This window comes from Tiliqua scincoides, chromosome 3, assembly GCF_035046505.1.
Source record: "Tiliqua scincoides isolate rTilSci1 chromosome 3, rTilSci1.hap2, whole genome shotgun sequence".
Lineage (NCBI taxonomy): Eukaryota > Metazoa > Chordata > Lepidosauria > Squamata > Scincidae > Tiliqua > Tiliqua scincoides.
In genome coordinates this window covers 5,778,953-5,803,584 of record NC_089823.1, presented here as the reverse complement: position 1 = coordinate 5,803,584, position 24,632 = coordinate 5,778,953, and the positions used below count along the sequence as shown (strand labels likewise).

Sequence of the window (24,632 nt, the reverse complement as noted above, 5' to 3'; positions counted from 1 at the left end):
AGGATTACTCCCAAGGTAGGATAAACCTGCATGCATCAGTAGCATTGAGACTGTAATTTGATGGAAGGGAGGGATCTGGGTCATCTGTCATTTAAGCCAGAGGTTCGACCCAGTGTAGTCCCCAGACTGTGCTGTGACTAATGAAGTATGCATGCCAAATAGGGGCATATTCTTTCCCTACATTCTTGTCCATTCCCCACCCCCACCCCCTTTGTCTCTCTCAGACTGTGAGCCTTCAGGCAGGGATTTATCTGACTTTTTGTTTGGCATCTTGTACAGAGTGGGGGGGAAAAAAAACACCATAGACGGTACTACAGGCATGCCCTGGCATCTGTGGGTTCTGGAACACCCTGCAGATAACTGAATCCTCAGATTACTGAGGACGCCATCCATACCCTCTGGAGCCTCTCCAGAGGGTCTTCTGAGTCGCTCAGAGGCCGCATGCATTCACCTGTGGCCTCTGCAAGCCTCGGAATGGCTGTTCAGGACACAAAAAGTCACTTCTGGTTTTACAAAAAAACCTGAAGTGACATTTTTATGCCTTTTAAAAGGCATCAGGAGGGCTGGAGAAGCCCTGCAGGCTTCTGAGCAGACGCATGCGCCTTTTGCGGGGCTCAGAAGACCCTCCAGAGGCAAGGGGGTCCATCCCACATCAGCGGTTAAGTAAAACCATGTATATGGGCCCCCAGTACATAAATAAATATTGAAATTCTAGCCAAGGCCGGTTGAACTTAGTTGTCAAACATCTGATTGGTTAAAAAAAAAAATCCAGTTTTTATTCTGCTTGGCTTGCATGCAAGCAAACTTTGGACAAGGATGCCTTAGAATTGCTAACTCTTCCCCTGCCTGTTGGACTGTTGCTTCTGAAGCAGCTTTGAGGTGGACAGAAATTCTGCTGATCAGGATCAGTCCAAGGCTTCCTGATGACTAGGGCGGCAACCCAATGCTGCATCCCTTACTTGATGATATGCCTCTGCTTCTTCCACTTTCTAGTGTACCTGCTCAATACTCCCCTCCATATTTCCTTTTCCTCTTGGTCCTCTGCTTCTTTTTCCACTCCAGGGGGTGGAAAAGGAGCAGTGGAGATAAATCGATGGTGTACAGAGATGGGTACACCCAACCAATCTGCTGGCCTCCTAGCTGGGCCAGCTCTGAAGCAGGTGTCATCTTCCCATCACCGCAACTCCGTACTGAATGCTTTCTGGGTAACCCTGCATAAAGAGGAACAACGGCAACAGAGTTAGGACCTGCAGCTGACAAATCTCAGCAGAGCTTCCTTCCAAAGCCTCCCTCTCTGATAAGAACAGCGGTGAAGAACTTAGCAGTAAAAATAAAAGGAAGTTATTTTTATTTCCATCTGCATTCCCCCTCCGTAGGGGCTCATACGGCAGGGTTTCGCTACAACATCTCTTTGCATTGTGCCTGTCCCCTATAGTTAAGCCTAGGCATTGATATTAATAGTAGCCCTGGGCTGGCTATACATAGCTGTATCTGTTATTTTTATGTGGTGGGCGAGAACACCACCCTCTGGTTCTCCCAGCAGTGGTGCATGTAAACAACATAGAGTTAGCCAGCGTGAGTTGTGCAAAGGCCAGAGACTTCTGTGCTGTTCCCTGAAGCAGAGTGGAGACCTGATCATCTCCCTGAGGTTTGGCATGGATGGATGCAGTCACTGCTGAGGGACAGTTGACCATTCCACGTGCCTGGAACATTGTGTCCTGTCAGTGTAGAACAGGGGTGCCCAAACCCCGGCCCGGAGGCCACTTGCGGCCCTCAAGGCCTCTCAATGCAGCCCTCAGGGAGCCCCCAGTCTCCAATGAGCCTCTGGCCCTCTGGAGATTTGTTGAAGTCCGTACTGGCCCAACGCAACTTCTCTCAGCATGAGGGCGACTGTTTGACCTCTCATGTGAGCTGTGGGATGAGAGCTCCCTCCACTGCTTGCTCTTTCACATCTGCAATGCAGCAGCGGCAGCAAAGGAAAGGCCAGCCTTGCTTTATGCAAGGCCTTTTATAGGCCTTGAGCTATTGCAAGACCTTCATTCATTCATATAAGTTCATCTTTAATATATTCATTTATGTAAACATGTAAATTTATTCAAATTTTAAATGTAAATTAATTCTTCCCCGGCCCCCGACACAGTGTCAGAGAGCTGATGTGGCCCTCCTGCCAAAAACTTTGGACACCCCTGGTGTAGAAGATGAACCCAGTTTTGCATGGTCTGGAAGAGCAGGAGGGAGAAAGCCACACTTTAGATTTGGGTAGGAAAGCTGGTTCAAGGACTCTTGAGTGTTGGTTGGGTGTTGACTTGGAACGATGCTCTGAACTGCTTCTGTATCTCCAAAACCAGCTCTATTGACATTTTGTCAATAGACTGTCGCCTATTTTAGTGGGCTTTTTCCTCCTGCTGTTCCTCATTGAATGAGCTCGAGGCTAACAAAGAAATCTATTATAAGTATTTTAATTACATAAATGAATTTAAAGGCAACAGGGAAAAAACCTGGTTTCACTATTTTATTTTCTTAAATAAAGGTTATGCTTGTGAAAAGACACTGTCCCAAGCAGGGACGTGTGGTGGGTGGGTGCGGAGGCAGGTGCCCTTCAAAAACGCCACTGCCGCCGCGTGAGATGCCCAAGGACTCTCAATTTCTCCAAGGGGAAGAAGATGTTCCAGCAAAGGGCAGCCTGAACCAGGGTAATTTGGCCCCTCTGTAGAATGCCAAGCAGGGATGTGCGGTGGGTGGGGAGGCTAGAGAGGTAGAGCCTCCCCATCAGCCTTTGAAAAGTGCCATTACTATGTGAGGTTCACAAGCAGAGCACGTGTATTGTGAGTGCTTGCGCACCTCATGCGTTGGCGGCTCTTTTCAAAGGACCGGGGTGGGGAGGCTCTGCCCCCCCTGCCTCCCCACCCACCGCATGTCCCTGGTCCCAAGAATCCAGGATGATTCCTAGAGCAGAGCACTGTGTGTGTGTGTGAGAGAGAGTAATATGAATGAAGTGATCAACTGCCTAATTCTGCAAGTGTTTCCTAGAGTGGCAGATTTTGCCAAGCCCTGTTTGTTCTTCCTGGCAGATGTAGGCTGCTAAGGAATCCTTTGTGCCAAGAGTATGGGATGCACACACTTGGCAGGTGTTTGGAATAACCTGGCAGAGCTGAGTGGAATGGTGGTGGAGCGAAGCAGCTTTTTGGGACTGCAGGGTGCTTTGGCTGTGTGTCTATTTGCTCCTTCATCACCGTGATGCCTGCTGATGTGTTAAATATCTGCTCTTGAAGGCACTGTAAATTGCCACTGTGCTCTCTTCCAAAGGAAGTCTTCTGGGCTAGAGGCTTTTGTGAAGTTCCCACTGCTCAGAGAAAGAGGAGCGCGAATGAATCAGTTAACAGTGATGACACACTCTCAGCATCAGGCCTGAGCCACTTGTAGAAATGAGGTTTAACTCCGCAGAAATTCTCCGTCCTTTTCTTCTAGTGCCATTAAGTGACTTAGGGCCCAATCCTTCCAAATTTTCAGTTCCGATGCAGCTGCAACGTGGCCCCAAGTTAAGGGAACAAATGTTCCCTTACCTTGAGGAGGTTTCTGTGACTGCCTTTCCATTGGTGGATGTGGTGCATGCCCCATTGGCAGAGCTGCATCAATTGTTGGCAACCTTCAGTCTCGAAAGACTATGGTATCACGCTCTGAAAGGTGGTTCTGGAACAGCGTCTAGTGTGGCTGAAAAGGCCGATTCGGGAGTGATAGTCCCTTCCACACCGGGAGCAAGTGCAGTCTGTCCCTGGTCTGTCTCCCTGGCTATGGGCCTTCCTCCTTTGCCTCTTTGCCTCAGTCTGTTGGCCAAGTGTCTCTTCAAACTGGGAAAGGCCATGCTGCACAGCCTGCCTCCAAGCAGGCCACTCAGAGGCCAGGGTTTCCCACTTGTTGAGGCCCACTCCTAAGGCCTTCAGATCCCTCTTGCAGATGTCCTTGTATCGCAGCTGTGGTCTACCTGTAGGGCGCTTTCCTTGCACGAGTTCTCCATAGAGGAGATCCTTTGGGATCCGGCCATCATCCATTCTCACGACATGACCGAGCCAACGCAGGCATCTGTTTCAGTAGTGTATACATGCTAGGGATTCCAGCTCGTTCTAGGACTGGAAATTTGGTTAGGATTGGGCCCTTAACTCCAATCCTATTTATTTACCTGGGAGTAAACCCCATTTCAGAGCGCGATACCATAGTCTTTCGAGACTGAAGGTTGCCAACTATATAAACCCCATTGACTATATTGGAACTTGCTTCTGAGTAGACCTGTATAGGATTGGGCTGTTAGCTGTTCTGTTTCAGAAAGGGGGGGGTAAATTGCTCTTTTTGTTTCAGGGCAAATTCTCATCCCCGCCCCATTTGAATTCTCTCAGGGCTGTCTCTTTCCTAGAGCAGTGGAGGAAGGCATTTATCTTGCTCTTCACATCCTGCTTGGTTGACGTGCACGCACACCCTTCTCCCCTGCTGGTTCTGCTTCAGTGATGTGTCTGCCTAGAAGCATCAAGGAGAATAAACAAGACAACTCTCTAATAAGCCTCCCCTCCCTCAGAATTGGCCTGTCCTCTGTTGCCCTTGCTGTTCTGTCTCTCAGAATGCATTTGAACCAGTGCGCTCTTAAATTCTGCAAGTCTTGCTAGAGGTTCTCTTGTTCTTCTTAATTCAAGAGTTTCTGGGCCCAATGGAGGGAACAGATTGAGAGCAGGAAGGCTGGAGTCAGATGGTGCGTCTTTGTGCAATGACCCTGTCTTCTAAATATCAGAAGAAAGCTTTTGGGCGCAATCCTAACCAACTTTCCAGCACTGGCGTATCTGTGCCACTGGGGCATGTGCTGCATCCTGCAGTTGGGGGACAGTTATGGAGGCCTCCTCAAGGTATGGCAATGTTTGTTCCCTTCCCTCGAAGTTGCATTGCACTTATGACACTGCGGGGAAAATGGGTTAGGATTGCGCCCTTTGAGTGTCAGAGTGCTGTGGCTGCAAGACCACGTTGAGATGGCAAGCCATGAATAAGGTCCTGCCAAGTTATGGGGGGGGGGGGGAGAGAGGAGGTGTGTTCAGGGAAAGGCAAGGCTTAAGGGGGAGGGAGAGTGAGGCTGTAGCAGGGAAACACTAGCAGACCAGACCTGCCTTGTTTTGCAGACCATACTTTTCCCAGAAATTTTATAGGTATATATATGGGCTATACCCATCTCGCTATGGTCTATTGCCCTGGTCAGTTTCATATCGATACTGCTTGTAGGGTAACCTAGTGAAACGTTTAATAAGAAAACCCATATCTTGCAAATGATTACTGCGGGTAAAAAGACCAGCTGGAGTTGTCATTTCAGCGATCATAATAGACATTCACAACATGGGGCTTGAGGTGGCTTTAAGAAATAGCTATTGCCAAGACATCTTTCTGCATCATATAATACTGCTGCACTGTCAACAGAAATCAAGCTCTTGACTGACTAACTTGTTTTCTTTACCCCTTAATAACAGGGGAAGACACTTTCTTTCAAGCTAACATACAGTGTACAAGATCCTCACTCTTAAGCCGCGAGAAGCTCCCTTCCCAAACTACGTTTGGAATCCGCTTAAACCTAAGCGGTTCCTCTTAGTGGAATGTGAATACGGTATTTGAGCCTGCCATGTGATGGTGGCATGATGTTGCCTCCAGGAGCCATATGGAGCTGAATAAACATGTCAGGCTCTGACCAGAATTCCAGTCATTTTGTTTGATAGATTTATTTCCTGCCTGTCTGTCAAAGTGCTTAAGGCAGTTTGCATTTGATAATGCCTTGCAGTCTAGGACAGGGCTTTTCGGTGTGAGACCCAAGGACCAGCTGTAGCCTACGGAAACTCATTATCCAGCCCACATGATCTCAAAAAAGACATAGTGGAAATGGAAAAGGTGCAAAAGAGAGCGACTAAGATGATTACGGGGCTGGGGCACCTTCCTTACGAGGAAAGGCTACGGCATTTGGGCCTCTTCAGCCTAGAAAAGAGACGCTTGAGGGGGGACATGATTGAGACATACAAAATTATGCAGGGGATGGACAGAGTGGATAGGGAGATGCTCTTTACACTCTCACATAACACCAGAACCAGGGGACGTCCACTAAAATTGAGTGTTGGGAGAGGCAGGACGGACAAAAGAAAATATTTCTTTACTCAGCGTGTGGTCGGTCTGTGGAACTCCTTGCCACAGGATGTGGTGATGGCGTCTAGCCTGGACGCCTTTCAAAGGGGATTGAACAAGTTTCTGGAGGAAAAATCCATTACGGGGAACAAGCTATGATGTGTATGCTCAACCTCCTGATTTTAGAAATGGGCTATGTCAGAATGCCAGATGCAAGGGAGGGCACCAGGATGAGGTCTCTTGTTATCTGGTGTGCTCCCTGGGGCATTTGGTGGGCCGCTGTGAGATACAGGAAGCTGGACTAGATGGGCTTATGGCCTGATCCAGCGGGGCTGTTCTTATGTTCTTAACTACAATTCCCAGGAAGCCTTGCAGGTCTCTTGTTATCTGGTGTGCTCCTTGGGGCATTTGGTGGGCCGCTGTGAGATACAGGAAGTTGGACTAGATGGACCTATGGCCTGATTCAGTGGGGCTGTTCTTATGTTCTTATGTTGGGCTCTCCCAGCACCACCATCAGCTGCTCTCAGCTCCTGAGCTGCAAAGTGATGCGTCAGCAGACGTGGCATTGCTGAAAGCATGGTGCTGGGAGAGCCCAATTAAAATTTCCTTTATTGGTAAATTATAAAACAATACAATTGCTAAACAAAATATGAAATGTAGGGGAAAAAAAGGGGGGAAATAAAAATAGAAAGGTAGGGGTGTGTTTGTGTGTGTAAAATCAGTAAATATACAAATAAGCATAACCATTTATAAAATGGTCTAGAAAAAAGGCACCTGTGGGGGAACATGGTTGAGACCTACAAAATTATGCAGGGGATGGATGGATAGAGATGCTCTTTTCCCTCTCGCATAACGCCAGAACCAGGGGACATCCACTAAAATTGAGTGTTGGGAGCGTCAGGACAGACAAAAGAAAGTATTCTTTACTCAGTGTGCAGTTAGTCTGTGGAACTCCTTGCCACAGGATGTGGTGATGGCATCTGGCCTGGATGCCTTTCAAAGGGGATTGGACAAGTTTCTGGAGGAAAAATCCATTCCGGGTTACAAACCATGATGTGTATGTGCCACCTCCTGATTTTAGAAATGGGCTATGTCAGAATGCCAGATGCAGAGGAGGGCATCAGGATGCAGGTCTCTTGTTGTCTTGTGTGTTCCCTGAAGCATCTGGTAGGCCCCTGTGGGTACAAGAAGCTGGACTAGATGGGCCTATGGCCTGACCCAGCAGGGCTGTTCCTATGCTCTTAAAATGGATATTAGTAAAGAATCAATACATAAATTTATAAAAAGACTTCCAGGTACCCAAAAACCTATCTGTATGCAGTCGTCTTCTGTAAGCCACGGATTCAAATATTGACAGAGTTAAAAGGTCCTTAGCCCACTGAAAATTGTGGGAGGGCACTTGTCTTGAGAACCCAATCATCTTGCAAGCAAACCTTTCATCACCTGCTTAATGACATCAGTTCCTGCTAATAACTTGACTTCTGGACCTCTTCAGGCTCCATGAATGCTCTTCAGCCTGCTGTATGAAATGGGCTTGACAGTTCTAGTCTAGGGGATTCAGCACTAAAGGGATTGGAAGTAGAAAATTTCCCTTTGGGAGTGGATTGAGGTTTAGGGTCTTGCATTTTGCCCTGTGGGTGTATTTGGTTTTTTGTTTTTTTCCCTGGTATAGACTTAGCTTCTTGTGAGAGAACAAGTGTGGTCTAGTGTTGGCAGACTGGGGAGTCCTGGGTTCAAATCCTCACTTCTTATTTGTAAAGATAACAAGGTGTCCTTAGACCAGTCTCTCAGCCTAAGCCTGCCTCACAGGACTAGGTTAGTATTGTATAAAAGAGGAGACTGTGCATATCATCATCCTGAACTCCTTGAAGGAAGAGGGAAACTACCTAAAAGTGGTGTACTGTATAAATAGTCATAATGTCAGATGCAAGGGAGGGCACCAGGATGCAGGTCTCTTGTTATCTGGTGTGCTCACTGGGGCATTTGGTGGGGCCGCTGTGAGATACAGGAAGCTGGACTAGATGGGTCTATGGCCTGATCCCGTGGGGCTGTTCTTATTTTCTTATGAGAGTAACCCAGAAGGGGGTTTCTCTATATTTTTCCCAGGCTTTTGAGATGGTTAAGCTGTTGTACCATTGGCCTTGTGGTATGGAACATGTATCCAAAATGTGTGTGTTTTTCTGCCTGTCTGTTGCTTTGCAGTGAAATTGCATTCAGAAAAATGAGACATAAATAAGGATGGCAGATTGTGGTGTCTGTGTTCCTCGTTGATTTAATCTTGTGGTTTGATGGAAGTGGGAGCTGGGCACTGCTGTTGGATGACCAAACCCATTTTCCTACTACAGTAGTATTAACTGAGCTAAGTGTTTATTTCTGCTTGCTTATATATATACTTTACCAGGCACCAGGGTGCAGGTTGTGTCTGATGTATTGCGTGCTCCTTGAAGCACTTGGTGGGCCACTGTGAGATATAGGAAGCTGGACTAGATGGGTCTGATACATCGGGGCTCTTCCTACGTTCTTACGTTCTTATAGTTATTTTAAATCTGGAGCTTCCTTGGCACAGAGGGTCCCCAGAAAAGGGTGACTCCCTTTATTGGTTCAGTGTTCTGTATGCTTTTTGGACGTGACTTTTGGAAAGCAGAACTGGGGGTGCCTTTGGAGGACAGCTACAAGGGCTAGGAATGAAACACTTTTCATCCAGAGAACTACTCTGCCAGCGTAGAAATCTAGTTGTGTGCAAAGAATCATTCATCAAACATTTTGATGCCAAGTAGGAGGGAAAATATGTTGGGATAAAATGAGTAATGAGATCTGGGTGAAGTTTTTGGTGTCACTATGTCTAAAATTGAAGAGCAGTCATGGGGATGAGGATAAAACCCAGCTCCCTCCACTCCCCCCATTTTTGTTCTTTAATTTTAAGTTGTATTCCCCTCATTTCTGAGGAGAAAAATTGAGTTTCTTTTCCCCCCCATGTTTTTATTTTATTTATTAAAAATGGAGTTTCCATTAAGTTCATTGTGTTTGAGCATCTAACTCTTTGGTGCTGCCATCCAAGAATCTGAAAAGCCATGGAAAGAGTTCATTATTTGACAATTGGGTGTAGATATCCAAACTGATGCAATATCAGCCAGCTGGTCTGTTTCCAGGTCCAGTTTAATGTCCTAGCGATGACTCTTAAGCCCTTGTTGTGAGTGGAAATGCAGGAGAGGGCTTTCTCCACGACTGCACCAAGGCTGTGAACCTTGACTACCCAGGGAGAATCTGCCTGCCCGCCCCTCCCGGTCAGTGTTCCAGTCGCATGTAAAAAAAGTTCTCTATTTCAACAGGCTTTCCCAGTGGCTACATATCATGTAGCTGGGTATGTAACATGCAAGCTGGGCACTGGCTAAAATGAGAATGTTACACATTCTGCTGTGTTACACATTCGGCTGAAAATTTGACTTGGCTTTTCTGCTGTCTCCTGGCTTTTATGTTTTGATGTGTCTGGTATTGGTTTGAAGAAGTTGATGTGAACAGCCGAGGGCACTGTTGTTAAAATGGAAAGGTAGGAGAGAAATGTTTTCATAAGAGCTGGACAGGTTCTGTTGCAAACCCCCCTGCTTTCCAGCAATTTGCTGGTACAGGTAGATTACCCCTTATCCAGACATCTGAAATTCAAACTATTCCAAGATCCAAACACTTTTGTCCAACACTTTTTGTTAACTTTACAAAAAGAGCAAGAAGAAGCATTTCTCCTCCTCCTCCTCCTCCTCCTCCTCCTCCTCCTCCTCATTATTATTATTATTATTATTATTATTATTATTATTATTATTATTATTCCAAAATCCAGACACCGTCCCATCCCAAGCAGTCCAGATAAGTGATACTCAACCTGTAGTGAGGTAGGAAAGAACCCAATCCAGTGGTTATAGCCCATGGGCATCTAGAATGGGGGCTCAGGGACTAGTTCAGTGGTACTCAAACTTTTCCAGCCAGTGGCTCCCTTGACCCCATGACTCCCCATCATGTTCCTGAGGGCTGGAAGTGACATTATTAAACAGGAAGTGACTAGAAATATTAACTATATATTAAATATAATATAATATTAAATATTAAATATATATTAACTATATTAATATTAATTATATTAATCATATCATTAATTAAATGCAGATTTTAAAAATATAATATTAATACACAGCAATATACATGCTTTATAAATGATCAGCTGCTGATCACTGTTGGAGACAGGATGCTGGAGTAGGTAGATTTTGTCTGGTCCAGGAGGACTCATTTTTTTAAACTTTGTAAGCTGGGAACGAGGAACCAGCCAGACAAGGATCAGCAAGGGTTAAGGACTGCAGACTGAGTGTGCTCGGTTCTTGCCAGATAGGGGTTGGAGTCTAAGAGCTTTGGAAACAACATGCAAACTCCCGTTTCTTCTGCTTTAAAAAAAAGTGCAGAAGACAGGCTCGTATTCTGCCCAGGGGTGTGACTGTATTGCTGCAAGAGGACATCCTGCGCTTCCCCTTTGAGTTCCTGGCGCCTCCCTAAGGAGCTGCGCCTCACAGTTTGAATAACACTGGACTTGTTGAATGCCTCTAGCATGGGGACTCAGGTTAAGTGTGTCTTCGTAATCCTTGAATCGTTGGATTGGAAAGACCAGACTTCAGTGCAGTTTGAAAATTACTGATTCACAGATCCCACAGCTACAGTCTAAAGGCACAAGATATTGTATCCTTGCCAGCAGTCAGCCGGTCTGCTAAGCACCAGGATGGGCAAGTACTTAGGAATAGCTGCATGGCATGCTGAATTCTGTGCAAGAAAGGTGGGGGTATAAATAAAAGGATGTTCATATACCTGAAAGGCATAGAAACATTAGGAGGGGGAAAGTGGTCTCTGTGTGCTTGTGCTTGTTTTTTTGAACCAGTCATTTGAGGCAGATTGCTTGAAATGCCAAGATGATTAGGTGATAGATAGCAGAATCTTAAACTGCAGTTGTAATAGTTTGTGCAGTATATAATGATAGCAACAAACATGCACATAAATCTTGAGAGGCTATGAAACCTGTATCTCATCCTTACAGGAGATTGGGGGTGTGTTTGTGTGGCAACTGATTTCAGAATGAATAGGGCATTGGATTTGGCTGTAAGAAACCCATATTCAAATACCCACCGGCTTCACTGCAGGTAAAGGACTGACTATCCTTGCAGGGTAGTTGTGAAGATATGTGAAAATGAATTCTCAAACTTGCACACATTTTGAATTCATTTGTAGTTGCTTCCAATCACTCCCCTCCAAGTCCTCTGACACAAACCCACAAAGGGAAGATTAGCATTGTGTTCACCTTGCAACATGCTGGGTGTACTCGGAACTGAGAGACAGAGATTTGCTCACTGCTTGCAGTGATATGAGGTGTGTGATGGGTCCTTTTTCTATCTATGGATCTTTTTTTGGGGGGGAAGAGTAAGGAATTTGCTCACTTTGCCCCTTGGATGTAATTTGAAGTGGTGAGGATAAGAATTTTAAGAGCTCTTCAGGATCAGGCCGAAGAGTCCAGCAACCTCCTGTCTACAGTAGCCACTGAGGTTCTTCCAGGAAGCTCAGAAGAAGGGTACAGTCCTCCTCTGTTCCTGCACCCCAGCAGTTGGTATTACCTTTGAATCGAAAGATTTCATATAGTCACCATGGAACAGTCAGTGACAAGGGAATTTCCACCGTCAAATGTTATAGTATGCACATCTTCCTGGGAGTAAGTTCTCAAAAGTATTGCTTGGTGGGAAAATATAAGCATACCAAAAGGCTATGGTCTTGGGTTCACCTTCATGCCAGAGGCACTATTGGTGGATTGTGTCCACCTTTTTTAGTCCACCTGAACTGTTTTAGCCAGAGCCAGGTAGATGAATGGCCTGGTTTAGCGGAACATGGTGCATGCGAGTTCATACATATTAATCAAAGTTAGCACTAGGTGAGTTTCTCTGTGGAGTGCATTCCAACTAGGGGGTTTCTCAACTGAAAAAGGAGGCTGCTTGCTGTACCCCTGAATTACTACTCTGAATTTAATTCCTTTTATTTAGGAGGTGCACTCAGAACAGTGACTCGTATAGAAGCGCAGGATGTGCAACGCTTATTCTTACTCTGAGCCTTTAAGTGATGAGGTGATTCAGGAATGAAGTTTTGATCCAGCTCTCTGAGACATGGACAATACACGCTGCTCCCCTTCCTCTTTGTAACAAACCTGTGAGAGAGCCATGTTGAGAGATAGCGACCAGTACAGGATTAGCCCCCTTGCATGGTTGAGTTGGGATTTGAATCTGGGTCTCTCCAGTCCTCATTCAGCACCATATCCATTACATTGTGGTGTTACAGCCTCCGATTAAGCCCTTTGGATGACTTGGGTAAGCAAGAAAGCTTTAAAACCCATTAGAGGCTGGTCTACTATTCTGTTGGTTCTGAGATGAGGTAACCAGAACGGCATCTAGTCAGCAGCCCTATCAGGTTATAAAACTGTCCATGTTCCGTTGGCCCCAAGATGTGTGGTTCCCCAGATTAAAGTTGCATAGAATAAATTGTGGCTCTAAGTGCCTGAAATTTTGAGCTCTTGCATTCATCAAAATTCATTAATTTTGCCCGTCTTGGCTCTACTGCGGATGCTTTGCAGTGCTTGGCTTGACAGAGACATAAAATTTTGTGAAAGATGCAGCTTGTCCAAGCGGGCGTTGGATTCTGTATTTCAGCAGTCAGCCAGTGGAAGCCCCCCTCCCGTGGGGAGTGTGATTCTGTCACAGCTGCCAAGCTGGGAGATGGATGGCGCAACCAGAGGTTGGAAGCACCAAATGAGATGCTTGTGGTTAAATGCAGAATGCTAATGAGCTCCTCTGAAAACCCCTGACTTGGCTTATTTGTTGAAATTGCTGCCCTCTTTGTTTTGAATGATGCTCAAGGTTAGCCACATAGGAGCTTCCAGTGTGCAAGTATAGCCTGGATAATCTTGCCTTTAAAGATGCGGATTGGCTGTGTGCTCAGCTCTTGTTCTTGTTGTGGATGTTAATGTTATCACTGATGCTCAGAATATTTATGTGGGGAATTAGCTAAAAGTGCAGAGTTGGCATCTGAAGAATTAGGGTGGTAGGTAGCTCAGGGGAGGAGCAGTGGCTTGCATTGCTGACACTCGGTGGAGGTTAAAATCCCTAGGAGATCTCTAGGAGATCTACCAGAACCTAGTGTAAAATCACTAGGAGACTACCAGTACCTAGTTTCCGCTTTGGGTGCTCCCTGCTGGTGTAGAATGTGCTGCTGGTCTTATTTTCTGGTTTCTAAACTCCCCTTGATAACCCATGGGAACTTGTAGAGTTTTAAGGGTGAGTGTTAAAAGATTTTAATCTTAGTCCACCTGTTGGAATTGGCTGCCTACAGAGGCATGAATGGTGGCCATGATTGGAGAAGATCATTTGATGGGTTGGCTCATCCTGATTTTTCCTGCCCTTGGGTTGGGTATACTACCCACTCATTTCCTGTTTTAAGTCAGTGGCTCGATGCAGTATGTCTCTGAGGGTATTATAAATGAGATTAGTTTGTCCATGAGCCCCCAAGTGGTTGCAGTGCATGCATCAAACGCATTGTAGTTGTGAAAATATAAATGCAGGTGCATCAAAGTTGCACAGCCCTTGATGAATTCTCCCCAGATTGGCTACAATAGCTGTCTATCTGTTTGAAGAATGAGAGGTCTATTAGGCAGCCATTCTTTTGTTGAATTCTGAAAAGCTTTTGATATGGGTCACTGAATATTTATTTTGATGGGATTTGATTTTCCTGAAATGGATCAAAAATTTTATATTCTAGCCCAAGATCTAGAGTATTGACTAACGGCTACCTTTGCTCATCAGTTCCTTTGGAGAAGGGAACCAGACAAGGATGGCCTTCTGTTCCCTCTTATTTTTGATTTTGTGTTTGGAACCATTTGGTTTGTGTTGTGAGACAAAATGTAATAGATTATATGGTTTGCTGTATAACTCCAATGAATGTAAAATTATTTTATATGCAGGTGATACTTTATTTCTGAACCTCAGTTTTCTATTCCAGAATTAATGAAAGTGAGATATCTTTGGAGATGTAGCTGGACAAAATCTGAACAGATGTCAGGGATGATATTGCATGGAGTGTATTTAATGCTTGGTAATTTCAATTGTGCCCAAATGTCATTAGGTATTAAGGAATACTAATCTCTAGAGATATAACACAGTTGATTGTGTTATATTTTAATAGATTGATAAATGACATATTGCTGGATTTGGATAAATGGGCTCCTTTGAATTTGTCCCTTTGGGGCAAGGTTAATACATTTAAAGTGAAAATATTATGACATGCAGTTCCTTTATATCATATACTGGGGTGTGCTTTGTTTTGGAAAATTTTGTGGGGGTCCTCCCCATCTAAGACTTCCTTAAAGGATGCAACAACATTTTAGTGAAGGGAGGATTCAGATTCCTGATTTAAGAACACAAGAAGAGCCCCACTGGATCAGGCCATAGGCCCATCTAGTCCAGCTTCCTGTATCTCACAGAGGCCCACCAAATGCCCCAGAGAGCACACCAGATAACAAGAGACCTGCATCCTGGTGCCCTCCCTTGCATCTGACATAGCCCATTTCTAAATTTGCAGCTTATATCACCAAGCTTATCTTTTAACCTCTAGAAACTACTAGAATCCGTCCTCCCGCTTAGGAAATTCATCTTGGGCTATTTTGAAAACTTCCTTATGTAGCTTCTCTTCCTAAATGGGTGACCTTGGGGGGGTCCACAGTTACTAAAGTATACAGGTCCAGCCTTTTTATACACTGATTTTTTTATACACGAATTTGACTCAACACAAATGGCCACTGCAAATGAGAAGGAATGTGCTGATCCCTGGAGAAGGGGAAAAATGCACCCCTTTAAAATCAGTTTTAAAAATTGAACAGTCCTTTAAAAGTAGCCTCCTTAATGAGAGAGAGAGAGAGGGCAGCTGGCTGACAATCCATCAGTCCTTTTCTCTCCAGTGGCCTTTCCCTTCCCCCTGAGCACGTGAAAGAAAGGTGATCGCTTTGCATTGGTGAAGGGAGGGACTGAGTGAAGCCCCTTGGTAAGGCTTGGAGGAGGACTGATTGATGGATTGTCTTCTTAATGACTCTTACCTTACATCACAAAGATCAGCAAGGCTGTTATTAAATCACGGGAGCAAAGAAACATTGTTTTTTAAATGGATTTGCTATAGTTTTTTTGTTTGTTTTTTGCCATCCACGTGAGTGCTTGGAAGGGAACCCAGGTGAATAATGAGGCTCAAGCTGTATTCCACCAACAGTTTCTTCAGCCAGATATTTGTGGACCATAGTGTCTATGGAAATATAAACTTTGGTCCAGATTCATATGCTAAATTAACGTTGTTGTTGTTGTTGTTGTTGTTAACAGTATTTATATACCGCTTTTCGACTAAAAGTTCACAAAGCGATTTACAGAGAAAAATCAAATAACTAAATGGCTCCCTGTCCCAAAAGGGCTCACAATATAAAAAGATGCAAAAAAGAACACCAGCAGACAGCCACTAGAAAAGACACTGCTGGGGTGAGGTGGGCCAGTTACTCTCCCCCTGCTAAAAAGAGGACACCCACTTGAAAAAGTGCCTCTTACCCAATTAGCAGGGGTAACATTAACATTATGGGTTAATATTATGGGTTAACATTATTGAGTTAACCCTGAACTAAAGATTGGGAAGGGATCCTTTTTTGTGGAAGACCGGGATCGATTGGGCAAAGCAGTTGAGCGGCCAAGCAGGGGCAGAAAGCAGTAGGAACACTGATGTGTATGGGAGTACATAAGAATAGCTCCCCTGGATCAGGCCATAGGCCCATCTAGTCCAGCTTCCTGTATCTCACAGTGGCCCACCAGATGCCCCAGGGAGCACACAAGACAACAAGAGAGCTGCATCCTGGTGCCCTCCCTTGCATCTGACAGCCCATTTCTAAAATCAGGAGGTTGCACATACACATTGTGGCTTGTAACCCGGCTTGTAACCCGTGATGGACTTTTCCTCCAGAAACTTGTCCAATCCCCTTTTAAAGGCATCCAGGCCAGTCACCATCACCACGTCCTTTGCCAAGAAGTTCTACAGACTAACTACACGCTGATTGGTGTACAAAGGGCTGTAAATTGCTTCCTCTGCCCGCTCTGTCTCGCAGAACATCTCGGGATGAGCCACCGCACACCTATTGAAAACTGCTGTATTAAGGGGTAAAGGTTTTAGCCTTGCCCTCTCCCTTACATCCTGGTTTCTCATGTGTGGGAATAATATAATTGACTCTACCTGCAGTTTCAAGTGGTACGGTCCTGATAGAGGTTTTACCCATCAGTGTGAGAAATGGGTCTTTATTATAGTGTGATTTATTTACAGCATTTATCTTGTTTCCCCAGACTAACCCAGATCCACCCTGAATTTGATTTTTCTTTTCTTTTCAGTGGGAGCGCCTCTGGTTCCTGATCCTTGCGTTCACTTTCTTTCTGACTGTCGTCTGGTTTTATTTTTGGCAGGAAGTTCACAATGACTACAATGAAATCAACTGGTGAGTAGGAGAAGGGTGATGGGGAGTGGGTTCTTGGTACAGGAGGGGTGGATTTTTACCACCTTTGGGGAGCTGAAGGTTTGATCAGATGTTTAATGTGAAAAGCGTAAGTGGCCATCTCCATGATGGTTAATACAGGCATTACAAGCAAACTTTATAGGTTAGAAACTTTTTGCTGGACTAAGGAGGCCTTTGTGATCAGCTGGCAGATTTAATTTTTAATGCAAGCCCGTTACGCTTTGCCACCTGCAATGTTGCATCTTGAAAGAGACTTTCTTCTGTCTATCATGCGCAGGAAAGAATGTCTCCTGGTGGTTCCTACTATGACCCATGCGAGTAGCGTTTTTGTGTGTGCATTTTTTCACACGTACAAATTTTATGCAGATTTCATTAACTGTGGCTGCAGTCCTAGGCACGCTTACCTTAATATCCACCAGTATTAAGTAGTAAGGGTCACATCTAGTTTACTGGTGCCGGTAAAGTCAACATGGAGGTGGGAGGAGGTGGGGAGGGGATGGGGTGGAATAGGGGGGTGGAACAAAGTCTGAAAGGGGGGGCGAGTATTGGCAACTGCAGTGCTGTCAAATTCTGACTCCCGGGCCTCTTTCTTCCTGGGTCAACTCAGACTTGTGCCAGCAAAATAACTGTAGATCTGTGTGGCAGAGGATTACCCCTGTGTAAGGGAACAAATGTTCTGTTACCCGGAGGAGACATTTGGAACTCTCCCCCCCCCCTCAGGATTCAGCACTCGCTCCAGCAGCACATCTTTGTCAGTGGAGGAGAGGGAAAGGATAGGATGGGGTCTAAGTTTTATCTCTTCAGTTGGCTTGGGTTATAATTATTTAGAGAACAGATGAAACATGGAATTCAAACGTATTCAGTGAATGCAGTATCTAGGTAAATACTTTGGTGTGGTGAGGGTGGGATGGAAGGGAAACAGTTCACTGCCATTTTGTGTCCATTATGTGCATGCGCGCCAGAATCCAGTCTGTCCGAGCCACTTCAGGGTTTATATTCTAGTGACTCATCCAGAAGAGATCTGAAATTCGGATGCATATGGGTGCAAGGTAGCACGCAAAATGGGAAAACAGTAGTTATTCATCAGAGTGAGATACCAGAAAGTGAGGGCTGTCCCTTGTAAATAGGTTAATATATGGGAACAGTATTTTTCTGTAACATCAGAACAGCTGTATGGTGTCTTTAAGAGCTGAGTCCACAGGGCCTCGGAGTGAGAAGGTCTGGGAGAACAGTTTGATGTGCAACAGAAGACTGTGAGTGGTTTGCCTGTGCGATCATAGGGGTTAGGGTAGTCCCAGGCCAGATGGACTGGAGACTGTCTTTTCCCTCTCCCCTCCCCACTACTCACTGAACTCTTTCCATCAGTTGTTAGCAATACAGCTACCATGCTGTTGTTCTTCCATATCCAGTAGAACCTTACAGAATCTGACCAAAGGTCTGTGAAGCCAGAGGCCTCCAAGAAAGCAGTAGATCTCCTTCTCATCTGTCTTGTCCAGGGATGGGAACTCAAGTCTGAGTCGTGAAAATGCACGTTTTTTGTTTACTTGTGTATACTCGAGTCGCCCGTGTGGAAGACTTGGCAAAACACTCTCGAATCAAGGGCCCCTGACTCAGCACTCTTCCCCACCCATGCAGACTTGAGTCTGTCTGTGTCTGGTTGTGCTTCCTTACTGTTTTCACGGCACAAAAAAGCCTTGTGGGGCCAGCATTCAGGAAGTTCCAGCCAGGAGACAGGGAAGGGTTAGTGTTTTGATTTTGCAATGAATAGGAGGCGGGTGGTGGGAACATGCTCTCTTGCCCATCTCTGAAAGAACTGATGATCATTGGACGAAGGACGGGCGGTCTGATATTTTCTTTGGCTGAGGTAGGGCAGAAGAAGGAACCAAGGGGGTTCTTGTCTTAGGATTGACCGGAGAAGCCCAGGAAGAGGGAGGAGGCGTTTCATAGTGTTTACGCTTTCCTCCTCATTTCTCCATTGTTACCTGGGAGGTGGGAGCCTCACTGAACAACTGGAGCAAATGAGACTACTTCTGAGTAGAGTTGTAAAGGATTGGGTTGTCCTGGTAAGCCTCGCAGCTGCTGCATGTGGCCCTCCTCCCTCTTGCTACTTCTGTCCCTGCTTTCTTACAGTCCATCCCACCCCTTCCCGCCTTGTTTACAGATGGGCAGGAACAGCAGGGGAGTGGTTAAAGAGAACTCCTACGCACATGCACACGTACCCTCCCTAGCAGAGGCCCATTTTTTCCCCACGGCTGGCTTTTTAAAGGGGGCAACTTTTGACTCAAGTCCTTTTGAGTTGTGAAAAGGCGATTCGGCAACTTGGAAAGTGCCCCCGTTATGACTCGTTTTTGAGTCGGGTCGTGGGGGGTGGAGACTCGTGACTTGACTCGAGTCAAGCCGTGCTGGATTTGCCCATTCCTGGTCCTGGCAAAAAGCATTCAAAAGTTTCCTGCCTTTGGAAATGGAAGCTTTGTTTCAAAAGACTTCTATCTATCCTTCTCCATGAAAGTTTCAAGTTCCCCTTTAAAGCCATCTGAGAGGTGTGATTTTTTTTTTCCCTGCAGATGCTACTTGGATATTACAAGAAGTGTTCTTGCGATGTCCTTGTGCACATTTACAAAAACAAGTGACGACGCTGGATAAGAACAGAAGGAGCTGTCTGTAGCTGCTGTAGAACGTAGCATCAAAGAAGCTGTTTTCCACTGAGACAGGCCACTGGTCTGTTTGACTTAGTGTGGGCTACACTGGTTGACAGTGGCTCTCCTGGGTTTCCCAGCCCTTTCTGGAGATGCCACCAGGAATTGAACTTGGGACCTTCTGCGTGCAAAGCAGGGACTCTTTCACAGAGTTGCAGCTCCAGCCTTGAACTTTGAGAACTTTGTATAATAGAGCAGTGTTTCTCAAGCTGTGGGTAGGGAGCCACTAGATGGGTCCCCATTTCAGGTTGGGTCTCCATTTCAGGTTGGGTTCCTGTTCATTTCAATATTTTATTTTTAATATATTAGACCCGATGCTACAATGGTTTGTGACGGCATTTGGAGAAATGTTACGCACCTGTGCTTTTAACAGGCTCCTATGTATATTCTTTTAACAATGGTAGTCAATGGGACTTACTCCTGGGTAAGTGAGGATAGGATTGTAGCCTAAGATTGCTAAAAAATTTTTTAGCAATCTTTCACCCGAGTGAAAGATTTCCGAGTCCTTTCACTCATGCCCCCTAATTGGAGAGGTCAGGGATTTCATTTGAGCCTGGAGTGTATGGCATACAAAGTCATATTCTACCAACTGGAGGCCCAATCCTATCCAGGTTTCCAGCACTGATGTAATCCCAAGGTAAGAAACCAACAACATTCCTTTACTTTGAGGAGGCCTCTGTGACAGCCCCACCACTGCAGGATTTAGTGCATACCCTGTTGTACCAACGCTGTTAAATTGGATAGGATTGGACCCTGGATGCTTGAAAGGTAATATCAGAAATGGTGTTATAATTTTTGCTGTTCCTTGTTACTTTTTTTAATAACTACATTCCAGTGCAGAGGGTTGCAAATTCTTTTAAAAAGCGTGGACAGCCTTTCTCTCTGAACTCTGTGGTTAGCATCAACTTTTCTTCTTTCCAAAATTTTATGCAAAAATTTTTTTGCATAAGCCCCCCCCCCCCCCCGAGGTGGTGGTCCTGAAAGCAAACTGCCAGCTTAGGACATTGTGCAAGCAGAAAATGTTCCAACAGTGTACTGATGTGAGTGATCTTTCTCCGGCAGAGATTGACGTGAGATGCACCCACGTGCCCTCGGATTCTGTGGTCAACAGAGTCAGGTTATTTCTGAGTCTCCTGGGGATCTATTTGGGGAGAAAAGCATGTCCGTTGTCAGCTTATCTGACATTTGCATCAGGCAAAGCTGGACAGTTCCCTTGGGCATTGTGAGTCGATCATGTTTATTTGTTGCATCTTAACAGGTTTAAGGAGTTTGTATGCTGAGCGGCTAAAAAATCTCCAGCCAAACTTGACACCAAGGAAGAACAAATTCAGCAGCCTGAAGAAGTTAGGGAAATAGATTATATTTGGCTTGCTTTCACAGCACTTGATCTGGTTCTGTTTAGCTGTGGGAAGAGTTCACAGTCCTGCAAGATGCCTGAAGACCAGGGATAAAAATATCCGCTGGTTTTACCAACCAAGCCTCTCCCTCTCCTCAGTACGAATTCCAAACCTGCTCATCTTGCATGTCCAGTGAGCTTCCATAGTTTGCAAGGATTTCACTTAATTTGTACGGCAGTATGAGGAGGAAAGAAAAAGCAGGGGCGTCTTCAGCTATGTGTGTTTTTATCTTCCCCGAACTGCAGTGCAAGTCCAAAACTCTGCTTCTTTCCTGAGCTTGCAAGAGAGGTGAAGTCTTGTCTCACTTGCACGGAGGCGTGGATAAGATGAGAAACAGCCAGAGTTTCTCCTGCCATCGTTTTCGTCTCCCAGGGAGAGCCACCTTTCTTTTGATACCCGTGGAACCTCAGGAGAGTTGGCAACAACCAGACCACAGCAGACCACTGGGGCCTGTGGCTTCATCACTCATCCACCTGACTTGGTCCAAGATCCCTTGCAACTTTGGCTGGAAGGAGAGGCAGGGTCTTCCTGCACAAGCAAAGAGCTTGTGTTTTCTGTCCTTCCCTAAAGCTCAATGCCTTTAAGAGATGGCCCTGCCTCTCCTTCCCTCCAGCCTGCTAGCAGAGAGGAAAAGTCTTGCCTTGCTTGCACAGAGGCTCGGAGAAGCACAGAAACAGTGGAAGAATGTCTGCTGTTTCTTGTCCTCTCCAAACTGCTGTGAAGGCGAGAACCTGTCAGAGGCTGCTGAGAGTCTTTGTTGTGGGCAAGGGGCTGATGAACTGGTGTGGAATTTGTCTGCTGAAACTGTTCTGCTCTGACTGTTGGAAGGCTCTGCTTAGCCCCTCTCTGAGATCATAGGTAGAAATTGAAGCTGTTTGGAAGTGACATAAACATGGCTTGACTCCCATGGCTTCCTTGAAGAAGACTTGAATAGCAGTTTGGTGGGGATGCTGAGAGTTCTATACTGGAGGTTTTAGCCCTTTCAAAGATCTACAGTTCCCAGTTCTCCTCTCAGGGGAGAACTGTGCCAAAGAATCAGGTTTTAAATGGCTTGTGTTTGCATCCTGGTTGTGGTCTGAGCCTCTGGCCAAATTGTGTTGGGGAGACAGTCAGAGGATGGCCGTCTGTCATATATCCTGGCTTGAAAACTTGTCAGAGGCATCTAGCTAGACACAGCTGCAGACAGAATGGACTCTCAGTCTGATCCAGCAAGATAGTTTTGGAGATTTGGGCATTTGTCTGTAGGGGAGTGCTAACGTAGTCTTGGATCAGTACGGAAGTGTGTAGTATCTTGGATGGAATCTGACATTCTGAGGATGTTGGTGTTTGGTGGTTACCATAGTGTGATGGGTTCTGTAGGAGGATATTCTTAGTGACTGTCTCCAAGTTATGGGAATCTCCTTTTTGGGAAACATGCCAAAGTTCAAACTTGAGTGCTGTATGTTCTTTGAGGTCTGGCTGAGTTCTTTAGGATTTGACAAGTCTGTACGTGGCAGCTTCGATTTTATGGTACCAAACATTTAACCTGGAATCTGATTCTGGAACCTGCATTCCCTATCCTGAGCATGTGGGGCAGGGTAGATGAGAGCTAAATAAATATGCTGCATGTGCATTCAGGATCAGATGTGTACGGAGGCGACTTTGGCATTAAAAATAGCACAGCGTTCTTTGATAAAATCATTATGGAGGAAATAGCGACACTGCAGAAGGCTTTAATTACCGTAGAGCTTGTCCTGGGGGAGGGCAGAAATGCCATTTCTCCTAAGCTTGAGTGTTGAGAGCATCATCACAGGTGTGTGGTCTGATTACATACAGGATGGCGAGTGTGGAAGGAGGCTCTGCTTGGAGAGGTTCTGCCTCCCAAAAGTGCTAGCCGGGGGGGGGGGCTGCTGCCTTTTGGAGAGAGAAGCTGGTGGCATGTTCCACAGTATCCCCTTTGCAAGGGCTGTTTCTCTTTCTTGATGCTGCTTGGGGTGGTGGGCGGTATTTGAGTGTTTCCCCAAGTCCTACTTTTCTGCTTAACCCATTTTTGCCTGGGCGTGCCCATTTTTGCCCACAGGTGTACACATTTGGTCCAAGTTGCGTATATGCAACGTTGGGCAGAAATGGCTTAAAATGTTCCTATTTATGCAAGAAATGCAAAATCAGTAACAACGAAACCAGTGCTGAAACTTTAGAAGGCAGCACTAAAGCACAGTTTTAAAAATAACTGTTTCAGAGCAGCGGATTTAAATGAGAACGCTTAGCACTTGCTGTCGGGCATTCAAAGCACTCACGTATATTAATTTGATGTACAGTAGGACAGAGCCTGCCTCGATTTCAGCAATGTAGAGGGCAAAGTCTTGTGTGATCCTTGTGGATAAAGATAGAGAATTGTGGGTCAGGTGGTGCTACTGTTGGGTGGTTCAAAGGTGGCTAAGCAACTGTTCCCAATAAGTGCTATTAAATGGTTCCATATCAACCTGGAGGGGAGGTATCTAGTGGAGTACCCAGGGCTCTGTCTTGGCCCTGTGCTGTCCAATATTTTTATAAGTGACCTTGATGAGGAGATAGAGAGGGTGCTTACCAAATTTGCAGATGGCACAAAGTTTGGGGAGGGGGTTATGTGGCATTCTGGAAGCCAGGAGCTCAGACTGAAAGACAGCTTTGGGGAAGCCTTTCTCCCAGATGATAAAGCCTCTGGTTGTGAGGTGTCCCACTTAAAAGCCAAACAGTATCAAAACTTGAGTGGCTGGTAGGCATGGCAACTGACTCCCTCTCCAGTGAACTGAAGGCAGGCAGCAGAGCCACAGAAGGAAGAGGCTTATCTACAAGGATGAGAAATCAAACTGAAAGGTGCCGGGAGGGAGAAAAACAAAGTTCAAACAAGATGCTGATTGGCGAACCACAGGAGAGAAAAGGGGTGACTGGGCAGCAGAGATTGGCACAAAGTCAAGTTGAAGACAAGTACCTGAGCACTTTCCCTACCCTGTGTTACTCGCAGTGCTCTGAGTGGGGTGTGTGTCTCTTCTGCATTCCTAGCAAGCTTTTTGCAGAAGAGCAGCACCTTCCGGTGATGAATCTGGGCAGCAGAGAAAGTATGTGGGTGCTAGATGCCACTTGATATGGCCCGTGGTGCTGACCCTGCTTCACTAGGAATTGGTCATTTTGGAGTCACCTGGACTTCCAAACTTAGGGGCATGGAGAGGCTTTCAAGTTCTTTTTTCACAGGTCCAAGGGGAAGATGAAGGTGCTTCAGCAAAGGGCAGCCTGCACCAGAATAATTTGGCCCCCTTTCTAGGTATGGTGGGTGGAGGCAGAGGAGGCAGAGCCTCCCCACTGAAGTCCTTCAAAAAGCCCCTCTGCCGTGTGAGCACTTACAACCCACATGCTCGGCTTGCACACCTCACATGGCAGTGGTGCTTTTCAAAGGACTCTGGAGGGGAGGCTCTGCCTCCTCATCGACTGCACATCCCAGATGCCAAGGCATCTCAGAAGCCTCTGGAGGCCTAGAAGAGCCCAAAATAGGTTAAGAAAAGGGGATTTTGATCACATTTGGGAGGGGCTGCAGGCTTGCATTTGCGAAAGATCACCTGGTGAGTTCATGACTAAGGGAAGAAGTTTGCCTGAGGAAGTTTTGATTTCCAACTTGTCATTATACTGCCCCAACTCTCAAGAAATGAAAAATTCTACAGAAGGCAGATTACAGCTTGGCCAGTTGAAAGAAAATGACAGATCTCCATGGGGAGGGCATTCCCCAGTCTCAGTTCCACCAAGAAGGGCCCCATCTCTCACACCATGATCTGATGTCATGGTGGAACAGATGGC

General features: G+C 45.8%; 1 protein-coding gene across 5 annotated transcripts in view; it reads left to right on the top strand.

The window, feature by feature from the left end:
- Window positions 1-24,632, top strand: part of GDPD5 (glycerophosphodiester phosphodiesterase domain containing 5) — a 142,526-nt gene that overhangs the window by 81,837 nt on the left and 36,057 nt on the right. For all 5 annotated transcript variants that reach the window (XM_066620697.1, XM_066620699.1, XM_066620694.1 and 2 more), the window contains exon 3: window positions 16,611-16,714. In XM_066620697.1, the coding sequence (XP_066476794.1) occupies window positions 16,611-16,714 (104 nt within the window). The remainder of the gene's footprint in view (window positions 1-16,610; window positions 16,715-24,632) is intronic.